Source organism: Vanellus vanellus (assembly GCF_965231255.1).
Source record: "Vanellus vanellus genome assembly, chromosome: Z".
NCBI lineage: Eukaryota > Metazoa > Chordata > Aves > Charadriiformes > Charadriidae > Vanellus > Vanellus vanellus.
Window position 1 is genome coordinate 75932814 of NC_138908.1, and position 17829 is coordinate 75950642.

Below are 17829 nucleotides of genomic sequence, written 5' to 3' on the forward strand. Positions count from 1 at the left end.
ATTTCTTTAGGACTGGAAGTGTTCCTAAATCAGCCATTTACATGTTCAATAACAGTAATAACAGGAGTGTGAGAAACTGTTTAAGGAAAAAGTTGCACCCTTTGAATAATAGTACACATATGCGACCTTCCATTCATCCCTTTCAACTGCTTTGGTATCCAAGCTCCTTCAGATTTTTTTTACATATATCTTTTCAGAAGTGAAAACTTCTAAATTAGCATCTGATGAAAATGCCTGAACATACAAGTTTCAGTACTGTAGAGCGTTTTGTGGGTTAAAAGCTTCATAACAAATAACCAGAATGCTATACACAACATATTTGTATGCCCCTAGCAAACATGTAGTTAAGTCTGTAGCACCTTTAGAGAAATTTTTGATTCGTGATGCTGTTAAAAACTCCCAGATTAGATAAGTAATCCCTTGAGTTATGCTTGAATGACTAAGCACAGTTTGATTTTTGATAAAGCTTTAAGAAGTTTCAGAACGAAATATTGGAACTTTTCATACAAGCCAAATTATTTTAATGTAAAATGCCTCATTACAGAAAAACTCCCTGTACTGAAACAGACAGGGGGGTGGGGAGATGCGGAAGGAGGGGTGGAGATGGGAACAATTGTTTAATGGAGACAGGTTAACTTGAAGCAAATGTCCAGTCTCTTGGCTTAGCTTTAAAAATTCCAAAGCAAACCAATTGCAAAGGCTCTCTAATGAAACAGGGGAAAACAAAAGTATTTGTTAAAATGGAAGTAATGTACGAAGTTTGTTTTTTGTTTTGTTTTGGTTTTTTTTGGGGGGGGGGGGTGTTTGTTTGTTTGGGGTTTGGTTTTTTGTTTGTTTTTGTTGTTTTTTGGTGTGTTTTTTGTTTGTTTTTTTTTTTTTTTTTTTAAATACAGTTACAGTTTTGAAGGTGTACATAGAACAGACAACATAAGACTTTCAAGAGTCTGGTTGAACTTCAAAACAAAGTTACACATGTTAGCCTCACACCAGCTGTCTGGCATGGGTGCCTAGCTACTGGGAACTTTGAGTGATTTAACTGCACTTATCAGCATGCGCGAGTACAACCTGCGAAAGAGCTCTAAACAAAGCTGAAATAAAATTCCTGGCAAATGACTGGTAAAGGGCACCACCTTGGCAATTGCATTGAAATAAATTATCACAGTCAAACAGTCAGCTCTAATTTCCTAAAGACTTCTTTGAAGATTACACTGAGTTTGCAAAGGCAGGCTACACACAGCTTGTTTTGAGCGCAATCAGCATGGGAGCAATGTATCAACTGAAGTAGGGAACTGTTTTTTTCCTTTAGACATCCGAGTTGTAAAATGAATCTGTACATTAGTAACACAGTTGTTACTATGATCCTTAACAGCTGTGTTATCTGTTACCACAAACCAAACAAAGTGACAGACTAAAATTAAAGAACTTCAGCTATATTAAGTTTAAAACACTTTCCCTGAAGTTGAGTTTCACACACACATCCCTACTAGCTGCACAAGTCTACTTTGGACCCTAACACAGTTCAGACTGCACAGAGTGCCTTTGAAGCAGCTAGACTTGTACAACATGGCTAGGTATTTTATTTACCACTTCAGGTTCAAAGGTTTCACTTTTGTGTACGTGCTTAGAGAGCTGACAAATAAGCCAGAAAGTACAGCTCCTTGGATCTCTCTAGTCAACAGGTTTTCAGTGCTCCTCCAGTCCTAGAACTCTGAACTTTAGAGTCCGCCCCGATATCCATACTCAGTAAAAAAAGCTAAAAAGTGGTATTTAATAAAAATATTTAGAAGTTAGCGATTGCATTGTGACAAACCTGCACTGCTCAGCTAAAGTGTAATAGATACTGCATCCAAGAAAAATTTGTAGTAAACTCAGGAAGCCTGAGCAGGTAGGTTAAAGAGCCATTTAGCACACACCCAGGACTTTTATACATTAAAAAAAAAAAAAAACCACACCACACCTTCACACAAGAACACGTGCTGATGGGAATTAGTTAATCAGTATCAAAGCAATAGGATAAATCAAACTGTACTTCACATTGCACCTAAATTTAGCATGACTACAAGAGGAAGGCATTAGCAGCGTAAATGAACATGCTGGCATCTATTTCATCTTCTGAACACCCACACCACTGCTCTGTTCCTCCTCCTTTATATTCAACTGTCCTTTTAAGGGAGAAAATGGATTTTGGAAACAATGAATGAAAAATTATTTTGTTCTAATTTGATTCTAAAGCTCTGAAAAATTAAAGCATATCCTCAGAACTGATTTACAACATGACTCGAGTTTCAGCTACGAAAAGTTTTAAACAGCAAATTCCTTTTAATATATACCACAGAAGAGAATTAAGGCAAACACTTAAGTACATCCACTGTCAGTACTCATTTGCAGATCACCTGCACCACCTCCTATTTGCTCAGAAACAGAGGTTATGCAAGACATGGTATGTATGCACATGCATAATACATACACACGCTCTTAATTAGTGAGAAACCTGCTATCATAGCTAAAATTGTTTGCTTAAAGGGCTAATCTGTCAAAGGACTATTTAGACTTTTATTCTCACATCCTTTTCTGGAAGAGACCTGAACCCCTGTTTTCTACTCCCAGCTTTGCAGTGTCTTAATCAAGGACGGACATGTTATGCTTATGCCTTCTCAACTCCAACTGTTCCATTTCTCATAGCAGCAGCACAATAATTAAGCACTTTACAACCCTGGAATGAAAAAAGATGCTTGGTTTACCTGAAGATTACAGAACATTGCTACATGTGTGTAATACCTCTTTCTCCATTTCAAAAAGCATGAAAGAAGTGGGGGTGAGATGTTCGCTACATGCATTTTTTTGCTCTAATGAATTCTGCCCCCTTCACTTTCAGGAACTGTCTCCTTGTACAACACTGAAACCACTTTGTTATGGATCTAGTGGCAATATTTCAGTTTCAAAAATGTGAAAGGTTTCAACTGCATTCATGAAGACTTACATTTTATTATATTTAAAAAAAACCAAACAACCAAAAACTGGACCCAGCAGTTACTCAGATTTGAAATTCAATCCAGAGTTTTCAGTTGCAGTCCAAAAGGACAATAAATTTTCATCACAAAGGGGCACATCTGGCATTTATGAAAGCCAGTTCAGAGAAGGTTTAAGATATGAACAAAACAAAAAGCTCTCATAGCTACGTCTCAATAGAAAGAACAGAAAGAAGTCAACAATACCTCAGTGGTAGGTGTTTTAAGATACAGGAAGACTGGAACACCTCCAAATTGGCCCCTTAAATGACAGCTCAGTAAATAAGCTCCAGAGTAAAAGTTAGTGAATTGAAGGGTTCAAGAAATTAAACCATGTTGACCCTTCTCCTTCTAACTCACCATATGGTACAGCTGGAGATGCATAAAAAGGAAATGCAAAGTCATTAGGGAAGCTCAGCAAGGAGCAAGCTCACTTAGATGGCTGGAGTCCAGGGTTCAAGTCTTGCCCAAGGCTGAAGACTATGAAGAATCGTTAAGTCTTCCTTTCAGGCTTACTAGGTGATTGTTGTACACAAAAGGGAAGGGGGAGAAAGCTCCAAGATATGTTAGAAACCACTAGTTAGACTAGGCATCTCTAACACTTTAGTACAGATTAAAATTTCTAGACACTGGAGGCATAGGAACTCGGGCATCTCATATCCAGAAAGGCTTCTCCTAGGGAAATTCAGCTGCCTCAAAATATGCTGGAAGGGCAACATGGCAGGGTGTGAGCAATTCAACAGGTTTGGGTTTTGGCACTGCTTTTGGACAGGCCTAACAGGAAAAGTGCTCTCTGCTAATCTGTTACCCAGGAGCAAAAATGAACTAGTTGGACATGTCAGCAACAGCCTTGGTTACAGTAACCATGAGATACTATGATTTCATGGACAACATCCTCAGACCGTAAAGACATTCAATCTCCTTGAGGAAGAAGACAAGCAGGAATAACAAGCTGCCATCTTGATTCAGCGAGCAATAATATGACTGAGTTTAGATACAAAAAAATCATGAGAGAGAAACAGACTGCCTACCAAGGACAAGTACTGAGGCACCACCCAAGCCTGCAGAGAAGGAATTTGGAAGGCCAATGCTGGAGCTAGTGAGGGATACAAAGGTCAACATGACAGCATTCAACTGGTAGGTCAGCAGCAGAACAAAAGCAAGAATGATATGGGCCCCCCACTGAACATGGTGAACGATGCTGTGACAAAGGGAATAGAAAAGCTAAAGGTACTTGATACCTTTCTGCCTCAGGTTTTGAAGTCTTTTCCTACAAGATCTTTTCAGACTCCGAGGTCTTCATGTCCAATAGTAAAGTTTAGAGAAGAGAGGTAGGTACTATCTAGTCAGGGGAAATCTAACTATAATTACTTGCAAGCCCATGAGCCTGGATGGCTTGCATCCGGTGGTGCTCAAGAAGGTAGATGATGCCAGGATGAGGCTGTTTAGATATCTTTAAGAAGCCATGCTAAGGAGGCAGGGGGTCCCCCTGATGGTTAGAAAAAGGGCAAGAAGGAGTGAAAGAATGGATTTTCCCAACAGGCTGTGGAATCTCCATCTCCAGCAGTCTTGAACTAATCAAGATACGCAGGGCTTTGTCAAAACTGTACAGTTACCTCAGCTTAAAACTGGATGATCTCCAGAGGTTCCCTGCTGTAAATACACAAAGGCTTCCTAAGCATCCAGCCACATACCAGAAGTATTTAAGCCATTCTTGCTAGACATTGTAACAAGGTCTCCACAGTCTTCAAGATGATGTGGACATTAACAATATGGGGGGGGGAAGGGGGAATCAATTCAGCAATAAGAAATAGTTCAATGAAAATTTCAGAAGACAAAAGATTCTTAAGGCATCTCTAAGATATACCCAAAAGGGTAGAAAAACCTTAGCTTTTAAGAGAAGCCAACATGTTTTTCTGAAATGTTTTAATACTTTTTCTGGTGACATTTTAGAAAGTTTTTTTTCTGCAGGTAATCATCATCCTGAAATACAGTATTAAAAATACATTATTTATGTTAATACAAAACTATGAAGAATAACTTCATAACCCAACTGCGAGGTATCTGAATTGATTCTTAAATTTTTATCCACTAAATTGATTGGTCCTAATTAGTTTCTGTTTCAGAGACCTTTGTGACCACTATGGCACAGCAAGCAAATCAGGTACATTGAACATGTGAGAAGAACAACACATTAATTCAAAGCCTTTTGCTTTCAAAGGTTACAAGTTCCACACAGCACTAGCAACAGTTGTGTTTCATGTTCCTTATTGAGTACTGATATTACAAACCTTTTTTCCTACATTATTACTGCACAAAGTGATTCTAAAACCAGAAAATTTAAGGAATTATGCTTTCAAGTTTTGAAGTTGTAGGGAGGCATCATTTGCCTCAGCAAGAACTAGAACTTATTTATTTCCACCTTAGTATATTATTGTCCCTGTGAAATTATTGAGCAGACACTAAGCAATAATACTGCATACTTCATGCTACAACATTTATTCTCAACATTTTGTGGATAAAACGTAAGTTTAAATAGTAGCAAATTCAATATACCTGACCTCTACACAAGGCTTTAATGTGCTGTTTGTGCTGCCAAGTTTATAACATGATATATATACACAAAAGTGACAGCACAATCCTAAATTAAGTTCTAAAAATACTGTAGGCTTTATATAGCACCTGCAACATTGTCAGAGAATTAAAGACGACTCTCATTCAAACATTCTTTCAATTACACGCAACTCTTGAATACCAGAAGCTTGGGGTTGTTGGGGTTCTTCGTTGTTGTTTTGTGAGATCTTTTGTTCAGTTTGTGGTGTTTTTTGTTGGGGGGGCTTGGTTTTTTTTTTTTGTTTTAATTTCTACCTGTTTGTAGAAAGATTTTATAAAACTGGAGAGAAAAGCCTATTGCCATTATTAAGTTCCTATCCTCCTCAAAAAAAAAAAAAATACTGACAGAACCTGTATTTAAGCCACATTTACTGTCTGAGATTAGATTTTACAAGCAATAAGAAATACCCATTCTTTGCTTAAGATGACACTTCGTGTTTACAGACACAGTTAAGACTGACCTTTTCCAGGATCAGGCTGGCCTGGTCAAGTGTGACTCAAGGATTCCAGATCCTGTTATCTAGTGATTACCAATGCTTGTCTGCACAAAGGTGGTCAAGGTAGAATTAGCAACTCCTGACAGCCAAAATGAGTTGGGAGCAACCAGTTAATATTGCCACACAATATATTAGTACAGTACAGAAGGAACCCCATGACCATCTTGAAGTACAATACATTTAACAGTAACTAGACAAATAGCTTTTAAAGTTGCTTTCCATCCCCCCCAGAAGCCTAAAAATTTTTTTTCAAGCCAATCAAGTGTTAAGATACAATAACAAAGGCTTTTGTCAAAGACTCATCCCACAACTCATACAACTAGAGGAAAACAGAAGCTCTTGATGTTCTACTTTGTTACTCTACTAGACATTCAAGCCTCACTGTTTACAAACTCAACAACAGACAATGAGCAAATACAGCAAAGTAGACTTACCAGAGGAACAGTAAAATATTAATTCACAGCTCCTGCTGCTGAACATCTGTGGTTTCTATCAACTCTTTCAGATGCAAGAAAGCTAACAAACAGGATGCATGAACAATCAGCCATGGACTGGATAGAGTGGACAGGTTTGGGATGTATGCCTTAGCTACCAATAAGGAATGGAGACATCACCATTTGTTCTTTCAGTGTCCCCTCTACCTACTGCTCTTTGAGAAATCTGAGTATCTTGCCAAGCTACTCAAACCCAGGCAAAGGTAAGCCGTAGCAAGCCAAAAGAGAAGGAAGAATTGAGTAAGAATGGAAGCTGCAAAAGCCACAGAGATCAGAGATTAGTAGAGACCACTCACTCACATCCCCACTCAACCAGGGTTATAGCCTAGCATGCTTACCTATTTTACTGAGCCCCACTTTGCCGATTTGAAAAAGGAAACAGCCATTTGGCAAGTCATTACGTTTACAGAGCTAAAGAAAGTACCTTAAAGCAATCTAGTAGCATTAAAGCATACACTGGTATGCTAAAAGTGATGTGCTGATTGCAAGCACCTGTCACAGGAGTATCCCTTGGCTTTGTTCTCTCTTCATTCATAGACACTAAAACTTGTGCTTGTATATCAAACTTACTTTTCTAAAACACTAAAACCAGCCACTGTCTCGCAGTAAAGAAACTAGATGACATGAAGTTCTGTACCCTTCTGCCAGTACAACTACATTTTAAAAATATGTATCTTACTCAACTGTGTTATGTGCTTTAAGGAAAACCTTTCTATTTTGACACTCAAAAGAAAAAGTCACCTTCATGGGTCAATCATGTTTATTGAGTTACTACACTTGAATATTCATTTAAATGGAATATTACAAAGCTCTACACACAACCAGTTGGCATCCAACCTAGCAACACCTTCCTAAAAGCTTGAGAATGCGGTTCTGTACAAGTCATTGACCCTCAGAAAACTGCCATGAAGTAGCTCATACCAAGCTTCTGTGTGTATAGCTTAAATTAAATGCCAAAGACTGCCTGAAGAAAGGGTTGTTTTACAGAGGCACAAAAGAAGAATACGGTTTCTAATGGTAACTTAAGTAGCAATTTTTTATATAACTAGTGATTTCCATGCATTTCAGAGATCTGCAAGTGCTGCGTACTTTCAAGTAATTAATATATGCCAACCCTTATATGCATCTTTCAACAAATATGAATGAGATTTACTAAACACACAACTGTGATTGTGATCCTCAGCGTAGTTTAACCACCAGTAGTATTGAAAGTGCAAACACACTATAAAAGCTGCCAAGGAGAATGCAAGCTTTTAAAACTGAAGAGGACTGTTTTCAGCATGATACAGAACAAACAAGATACTTAAGTCAGCAAGAATTAGTTTATCAAGCTCAGGTTAGAAAGTAAAACCTTACTGAAACTAACCAAAACTCACAGGCACTTTATTAATTTAGACAACCATGCATAAGTCCATTGGTTCATACTAATGATAAAGCATATATACACTTTAGTATGTATTTTAATACTACTGTTACTGATGAACAATAGACACTAATGATTATCTTTCCACCATGTCCCCACAATATAACGTGGTAGACCAATGCCAAGTTGCAAACATCCGATTTGCATGAAACAGAACTGGAACAAAACAGACAACAATGCTTGTCCAAAACACTCTCAGCCTCCAACCATAACTTATAGGCTTCCAGGTTGTTTTCTTGGTTTTATTCTTCTAGAAGTTTGTTCAAATGTTTTTTTGAACCCACGTTTAAACTTACACGTCCCAGCACTGCGAAGAGTTCCACAGCTTACTCCAACTTCTTAATCTTCACGTGGGGAAAACATAATGACAAGAAACTACTTCAAATGTTTCCCTGTCCAGTTTTACTATTAGGAGGAAATGGGAAAAATTGTGCATTACCTAAGTTCTGTACCATCTCTGAAGTATCCTTTAGAGACTTCTATCTTACACCCATCTCTTCAACACACACCCACTTACTCTATTTCAGACCAAGAGCTCTGAGCTACTCAGAGATGCTGCATACCAAAACTATTTTATGCTTTTGTTAAGTATAAAATTATAAGAAGGGACGAAAAGGAAGGAGAGAACAAAACGGAAGAGTAAAATGTGCATAGTGGAAGCACACAATGGATTTTTACAGTGGAAGCATCATTTTCCCGCTATGAATTAAGAAATAGTAAACAAAGATAAGAATTGTCTTTTTGACCATACAACTGAATCTCTAAAAAATATTGAAAACTAACCTCAAGTTCTACTACTACACAGAAATAATATGTTCAATTCAGAAAATATGATTCTGTATGCACCACTGATTGTCTCGTCTTAATTCTTTCTTGGTATTTCTACCTGCATATTTATTTTGTGCAAATAAGGGTAGATGGTACTAGTGTTGCTGCTAATAATTTTGTCCAACTCATCCAGAAATTCACTTCTGGGTTACAGTTTGAGAGCCTACTGACCTCCTCCAACTTGCTGCAAAACTCACTGCAACCAAACTCCCTCCTCTTAGTGGCTTATTAACTGTCAGGTATGTAGGCACATGACCTAAGATCATTGAAACCACCCATTCACATGTGAAGCCCAATTCCCATAAGAAACCCAGAATGGTTTACTGGGTCACTGCATCCATGACATCCTGACATCCACCTGTAGAGGACAATGTCCCATTTTAGTCTACCCTTCTTTGATCACTTACTAACTTTTTTTTTTTTTTTTTCAGCTTCTTGCACATGGAAAAGCCTCAGCTGAGAGCAGTAGCACCACAGGTGAGCTCACACTGAGGTCATCACTTCAAGGCAAGCTTTGATCAAAAAGGAGAGCCCTCTCATCATTTTCTAGGGAGCAACAGGTATAACAGAAAAGGGGAACAAAACAGTAGCTGGGAATATGAACTTAACAGGTTATCAGTTAAAAAATGACAGGCAAATCTTGCTTCCAATATGGAAGTCCCGAGATTTCAATGCAGTAGTTGCACAGGGAAGAAAAAAAATTAAGTGATCATTAAGCCACTGTTCTCCCACGTTATTAACATACAACAAAAATCTGTTTCCTTGTGTGAGAATAAGCTAACTCTGTTTTTCAACATGCTCAAAAACCAGAAAATTTTATTTCAGGATCATTTTAGTCTTTACAATCAACTCAAATTTTCTCCTTTTCCCTATATTACATTTGAAAAGCATTTTTAGACTCGTGCAGAAGTTCAACTGAAGACTCAGAGATATGCTCAAGTTGAATGTTGGCCCCACAGTTTCATGCTGAAAGCCACACAATTCTGTTTCACAGGGCACTTGAGGATGTGCAATTTTGTTTAAAGACTTGTTCCATTTGAAACTTAGACAAGTATCTTTTCACATAGTAGCAGTATAATAAAAATAAAGACCACTTAGTGAGTTGAAGCAAAAAAGTCAAAACATTTAACCCCTACCAAAACGTAATATACAACAAAATTTTTATTTCCCCCCTCATGTTATAAGTTACCATTGTATCTTCTTTTAAACTCTAAAGGGTTAGTTTCTGGAAACTACTTCTACTGACTCACTACACTAAAATTTGCAAAGATAACAAGATACCAAGACAATTTGTTATCTTGGGGGAGGTAGGATCTCCTTTATTTCAATTATTAAGGTTGTTCTACTACAAGTCAGATCTTTGAAGAGTCAGTAACATTTAAAAGTCTGACAGACATGCTGTTTAGAAATTCTTTGGTTTCTACATTTTATGAAAATCCTCCTTTGTTTACTCTCTGTTTTTACAAACTGAAGTTGACAGTCATATAGAAAGTGATCGTTACAAGTACATCATGTATTTCCTGGAACAGAGACAAAAGTCATACCTTACTGACTCTACAGGGCTACTCACATGCATAGAAAGTCCATCCAATAATCAAGTGTCTAGAATAGTTTACAAGAAGTAAATGAGTCTTCTAAACACAATCATGGGCATTAGTAATACAAGAAAAGCTGCACAGGAAGCACGCTGCTCTACCTTAATCTCCCAAAATCCCAATTATCTATCTGCTACCTGCATGAAGTTCTGCTCACTTTAGGATTATCTGCTATACTGCTAATCTATCATCATGCACTTGCTCCTGTACTACCAACAGCCATTCAAAATGCAAACTGCTCCGGGCACCTTTGAACAGCCACTGTGCATGACTTGGACCTCTACCTGGACCTGTTCCCCAACCAAAACAATATGCAACATTTTCTGGTGGCTGCTGAGGAATACCATGCATGGTACTGGAAGACCGACAGGGGATATGTGGTAGGAGAGCAAATGAGCACAGAGGACAGTGAGAAAAAGCCTGCGCACACGTATTTAAAAAGCATACACATGGAGAAGAGTTCTAACTAAGAGGATATATAGGTCTTCTGGGAAAAGAATGGCAAGGAGTTTCTCTAAAGCTAAGCTTCCAGGGAGCTCAAGCAACTCTAAAACCAGAAATTATTCTGAATATACTTTAACATTTCCAATAGCATTCAAAAGCCATTGTTTATAACAGTGACAAAATGTCAGATGCATCATTTTTGCTTCCATGTTATCCTGCTGCAATTGAACTGGCAGATAAGTATTTAAGGTAATTAAATGCATAATAATAAAAAAAACTGAGTAGGGTGACTCTCAACAGTCCCCCATATTTTTATATGGATACATCCAGTTTTTATTTGCTTTCATTGTAAATCTGAACTGCTTTCCTTGCTATTCCACATCCATTTTTGAAGGCAAATTTCAAATTCTTCTCTTCATAGGGGTATGCAGACATTTTAGAAACATAAATAGAAGCCAATCAAAACTGATCATCACCCACATTTTGTAAAAAAATAGAGACAAATACACAAGAATTTATGCATTCTTCTGTGCATTAATAAAACAAGTTTCCACAAATTAGAAAAAAATCTCAGAGTCTAGACAGGGTTACATGTTTAAAAGTCATTACAAGAAATTTATTCTAGGAGAAGCATAAAAAAAATGCAGTAGCAATACCAAACTCATCATACCAAGTTAAGAAACAGGTCTTACAACCAAGTATACAAAATTAAGTCAGACTTACCTTCCCTCATTGATTTTTGCTTTGTCTCCTTGACAAGAGAAGTTCTCAATGTAACCTAGACTGCAGTTGATTCGTGACCAGTCAGGCTGGCACACAGCGAGGAAGTGAGGACGCAGTCTACCGATGGAGTACTTGGCAATGTCTGTCAATGACTGGCTAGCAGCTGCTCCAAAAATGAAGGTCCCAATGGCTTTGTAAATAGTGGCTATGTAGTTATTTCTGACAAATGAATTTGAGTGCAAATGATTATAAAAGACAGAGAGAGTCTCTCCTACGATTATCTGAAAGAGAAATAAGGACAACAGTTAAAGATAATCTCTTTAAAAGACATCACTCTATACTGTTGTTAATACTTAGACATGTAGTTTCAGAAATTAATTTTTTATAAATATTAAGCTGCAAGTTTAAATTTTCCAAGAGTCAGCAGTAACCATGCCCAAACTTTAAACACTTTTACGTAGAAGAAAAAAATACTTTTACCTTATCCTGCTTCATGCTGAACTTATTGATTATCAGACTATTGATTTTTTATTATCAGAATATCTGTTAAACCAAAGCCTTCTCAGAGTAACATTTAGCCATATTACCTGGCATGGTCCTAATGAGAAACATTTTCTCCAGTATTACATTTTATTCTACATTGAACCTTCTTCAGCTAAACTTCTGCTAAGCAAATTTTTTTTATTTAATCATAAAGTTGTTAGTTTTTTTGTGAAGCCAGAGACTATTCTGAAGGGTCTAGACTTCATTTCCAGATATGAGAGGCCAGTTATTTAAACAAAGAAATTTCCTATTCCCCAGGAAAATTAAAATTTTTAAGGAAGAAAAGAACAGTAATGAGAGTAGAGATAGACTGGCTTACTGAGGTCTTTCCAAGGATTTTTCACCCTGCATGTCCAAGGTATACACATCAAGGGTGCACCAAATGTTGACAGGAAAGCAGATTTAATTTTGTTTTCCTGCAACTTTACCTTTTCCAGAAAGCTTTTCCTTAAGCCAAGTATAAAATTCACCCCAGAAGGCTGGATATTGAACCAGACAGTCCCATTTTGTACAGACTCATACAGATGATCAGATGGGTGGGGGGCTGTATGCATACATGTAAAGTGATCTTTAAAAATCCCATGAAGATTAAATGATGGCTCCATTTGTCACTTGCAAGTGACAAGTCCAGTATCCCAGCAAAGCAGAGCTTTGGTGAATGAAGCTGTTATTAAACACTCTGACTCCTGGGCAGACAGAGTAGCTGTCAGCATCTTTGCAAATTAAGGTAAACAGGCAATCCCATCAGATGTGTGACACTGAAGTTTTACACTCTGCAGTATATTGAAACATGGACTGAAGCAGAGAAGCATCAGAACACAGGCTAAAGCTAAGAAAGTTTTCAGTGAAGTAGATGTTGGTAAGCTTTTATACAGAACCGACCTATCCCAGAGAATAACCTCTTCAGTAAGATAACTGAGCAGAAATATCACAGCCATGACTGGTAAATAATGAATCCCTTTTTGTTGTGGTTCAGGTGGTCCTCAAACCCAGACACTTTTAAAGAACACTGATGCAAAACCTGCAAGAAGGTCACTTATCTCATTTGATGTGACAAAAAATTAGGTGATGTTAATGCAGCTACTTCACTGGATGCAGACAAAAAGTATTCATCTTAAATAATCTGATTAAGCATTGAGTAAAGGACACCAACATTTGCTTTTACCATCTGACTTCAAAGCAATCTTCACAGAAAAGCCTGATTTCACAACTAAAAGATGGTCCCTGATGTTACAAAGGTAACTTTGTTAGCTAAATGTTCATACAGGCTCATATGGAGATTGGATAAATTCAAAGGAAATACATCCATTAAAATTTACTATATTCACTGAAGTATCTTCTGACTCAGGAAGTCCCTAAGCTGCAAATGGCTGGTAGCAAAGTACTGAGGGCAAAACATCAATCTTTGCTTGCTCTGTTCTTCTGTTCTTCCTCATTCATGTGTTTTAACTGCTGCTAGAAATGAAGTAACAAGCTAGAAGGACTTCAGTTGTGACCCAGTACTGCTGCTCTTAGGTAATATTTACTACTAATAGTAGTAACAGGGTGGAAAAAAAAAACCAAACCAATCCCAAAACATTCCTGCATTAAAAGGCAGGACGTTTTAGCATAAACCACTTGCCAGTTAATAGAACAGACAAAACCCAAAGTTTTATCTGCTCCAGTATTTCTGTAAGTTTTTGAAGCAGTTTTTCCAAGAAAAGGAAAACCAAGTAAGGCACAGTTTTGATTCCCAGCCCCATATTTCTACAGTTATGAAAAAAAATTCCACCCAAGAGCAAACATAAGCTACAAGCTGACCTTTATGTTGGAACCTAGATAAAAATTCAGGCAGTCTTTATGCAATAAAGAGATTGTCATAATATCCCTCCTGATTTTAACCCATTAACCCTGAGAAACAGCTGGCCAATACTGAGGTTCACATTTAGCTGCTCCTTTTCCGGCTTTGATTCCTAAAATATACTTGGATAAATATTTATAAGTCTAAAAATCTTATCTGGCATATAAGAGTTTTAACTCTGCTCAAAGTGTAGCTCTGATGAGCTTGGATATCATCCAATACAGAGCCATGAGTGGAGTCTGAGGCTTTTTAGCACATCTGGACAGGTATCTTGAAGCCCCTATTGAAAGGCCATTGTTGGAACTAACGTGCAGTCGCATGAGACTTAGCACACGAAATGATTAACTGAGGAGATCCAGCTCTCCCCTCGATCTGTGTCCAAGGACATGTCCCCACCACTGATACTGTATTCTTCCAGGAGCCATTTCACTCAACTTAGCTCAAAGAAAGCATCTGTTTTCTGTCAGGTTAAGGAATTTTACTAGCTTATCCTGGTTCAGACAAGCCAACAGAGGTAGCACAAGACAGGGTAATAGTGGCACCTCACCTTTTGTCCATAGTAAGCTATTAGGTTGGCTCAGCTGACAGCATATAATTGCATTTTAAGGATACAGAGTCACTATAAACTCAAGCCAGTTCAACTGAGCTAGGCGCTGTGGTCAAAGAGGGAGATCCCAGACTGGCAGTTGCAGAGGCAACCTCTCCAGCTCACTGATCTGGTGTGAGGGAGGAAAGGAAAACAGTACCTTGTTTTCAGCCAGGTTAGGTGCAGCATGAAAGTAAGCCCTAGCATTAACTCAAACACAAATGGGCACACAGTTTTGTCCTGACCTTTGGGGAAATATCTGGGGAAAAACTCCCTGGCTACTTACTCTTTTCATTCTAGTTATGCTTTTAGTAAGTTTCAGTTGGAAGCCACAATATTTTTCTATTAAAGAACTTGTTATCTGTTGTTATACTTCCACACACAGAAGTATTTCCAACAACTTCTGTGGCAGAAAAAAAAATGCTAACTTAATAGATCATGCAAGCTCACATTCTGAAAGTAGTAGCTACCAAAATAGAAAAGCTTGAGACAGTCATTTAAAATACATTAGTGTTATTCTTAACTGATAGGGTAAGGGAGGAAGTTTTTATCTCTCAGACTATAAAATTAAGCTACCACAGTTCTAAGGTATTCTTTTCCTGTTCTATAACCCTAGTTGTCTGACCTCGATTAAAGAAAACTTTTTAGTTACTCTTGCCAGAACACCATTTCTACTGCTTGAGCACCTGGTCTAAGGACATTATTTTTAGAGTCGAGAAATCTTATAGAATACAGTTGTAGAAGTCTGTATTAACAGGTTGCCCTCCTCCCTCTTCCCCACCCCCATTGAAATCAAATGCAATGAAGAAAAGTTTAACTTACAACAATTATACTGAAAGGAACAATTATTCCTGCTAACAACTTATAAGAAATGGTGTCCTCTTTGTATGGATACCGGATGGATTCATCACTACAGTAAACTCCTCTCTGGAAGGGGATACGTCTTGAATTGAGAATTGCAAAAGGCAAGCCAGCTAGCAAAAAGGAATAAAAAATACATTACAAAAGCAACACAAACTCTGGCGATGATTATACCCCCACATTTCCAAAGAGAAGTGCATAAACAGGAATGGGCATGCAGCAAGTTAGAAGGTTATGCACTTCCTTTGGCCAATGACTACTGCCTTGTCTTTGCAGCTCCCAGGAAGGACTGTTGAATGAAGGAGAGCAGGACAGGATTCCTCTCACCTTTCGTGGCACATCAAGTATGGAAGAATGCCAAAACCATGATTGAGCAAACAGTTCAGTGACAACCACTGAGTGCTCAATTTGCTGCTACTGCCACAATTATCAACTATTCCTTTACATTCCAGTGACCAACTTTATATCTTCTCTGGACAGCTTCACAAGTCAGAAGGGCACAAATTGCATTTCAAGAAAGCAGAAGAGGGGTGCTTCTCAGGGAGCGCAAGTGCGGAGGGAGTTTTCAGGAATAGATATGGAAAAAAAGGAAAAGTTACATATGCATGCAATCTCCTCACTTCAACACACACTAGGTATTTCCCCAGAATGATGTGGTCACTGCACAAGCCCTACAACCTTAGGGCACGGAGGTTTTATTCTCTACTCTTCCACAACAGAGAGGAAGCCTTTGGCTCATCCTAAACTCAACAGAACACAAGATTAAGGCGCACAACGCTTTGTGCTATTGCACCTGAAGAGACCTGCAACACTAGCCAAAACTAAGCATTTGAACAGCTTTTTAAAAAAAAAAACTCAAAATAGAATACAAATCACTACAAACTAATAGCAACATTTTTAAATCCTGATCCTCCATCTGTGACACATGTACAGTGTATGCACAATGTTTCTGTACAGGGATGAATAACCTCAGAAAGAAATGGCTGTATGGAAAAAAAGAAGGGGGGACTACCAAGAATATTCAACAAAACAATAAATAATTTTCTTTGACTCAAGTTATGTGCAGCTCAGTGGCATTAACATGCTTAAAAGCCCTTGATTTTGTGCTCAAAATTCAGCAGTCTTGCATGTAAAACGCATACCATTTTAGAGTAATATAACAAAAATCATCTTAATCTACCAATAAAGGATGAGAAGGATGAGAAAGAGCCTCCTTCCTTCCTGCCAGAGAAAGATGTTGCTGTAGTCCCACTTCTCCCTTCAGGACTTCTTTGTCAAGGCATAGCCCACCTCTTCTTTTCCATATACACAGCTACCCCCAAATAAGTGGGTACAAACAAAAGTAAACACAGAAAGAACAGGAGAAAAAGAAAGGGGGGAAAAAAGGTGCCAACCAAGAAGAGAACTGTTAGGGAAGGGAATAGAAGAGAAACACTAAGTTACGCCATCAGGATTTACAAGAAAAAAAAGAAAGAAAAAAAAAAAGACCTAGGATCCTTTTCAACCCTCTTCCCCCATTAACCTCTGCCCATGAAGTCCTCCAAACCAAACCTGACTCCTGGGCCCATCACGAATGAGACATACTATGTTTCACCAATGATTTGCTATCCATTTTGTTCTTCACACAATAAAGTGACTGCTTAAAATAATGTTTCTGTTTGAAAACAGACAAAGAAGAACAAATATGAAACTAATGGCTCATAATCTGAAAATTTCCTTGAAGTGACCTCTGAAGAATGACACATAGCTTTGTTCCATGACCAAGCAGTTATGGGCTTATCATAGTGCCTAAGTATTCCAGCTAAGCCTGTCGCAAAGAATCAAGTATCTCCAGTACTGTTACAGTCATAAAATCAATGGCATGCAAAACCTCTCCTCTGAAAGTGGCAGAAAAGCACTGTAATTGTGAAGAGGGGTTGTTTCCAGTTCCATGCCAGCAGGATTACAACTGACCTAGCTCTGGAAGCTGTCCAAGCACACCAACAAAGCAGAAAGACAGCAGGATGGGCTAAAAGCCAAGCCAGAGCCTCACCAAAACACTGAACCATTCAGACACCAGCCAGCACAGAGCCCTGGAGCTGGACTCTGCAATACAGTGCAAAAACACAGCTTTTCCTACCAGGAAAAAAAAAAAAAGAAAGAAAATCCCTGTCCCTTTCTCCTAATAGTAAAAATAGCAGCGTTTTTAAAAATTCTGCATCCCAGACCTTTTTTCTGCCCTCCTCTTGTGTCAGTATTGTGACAAGACATCACAATATATCATCAGTTGTTTAGTATTTAGCTAACTTGGGCAAAGGAGGAGGCAGAAGCAGCATGCAGTCATGGTGAGGGAAGGTAACTTTGTCAATATAATGCCACAGTGTTTCCAATACCA

At 38.2% G+C, this 17829-nt stretch overlaps 1 protein-coding gene across 2 annotated transcripts in view; it reads right to left on the minus strand.

Annotated features, from left to right (window-relative positions):
• PLPP1 (phospholipid phosphatase 1) overlaps positions 1-17829 on the minus strand; it is a 76345-nt gene that overhangs the window by 26970 nt on the left and 31546 nt on the right. The window contains exons 2-3 of one of the 2 annotated variants that reach the window (XM_082497811.1): positions 15417-15568; positions 11626-11906 (exon numbers count right to left, since the gene is read on the minus strand). In XM_082497811.1, coding sequence (XP_082353937.1) covers positions 11626-11906; positions 15417-15568 — 433 coding nt within the window. The remainder of the gene's footprint in view (positions 1-11625; positions 11907-15416; positions 15569-17829) is intronic. The other variant, XM_082497810.1, reaches the window with a different exon arrangement.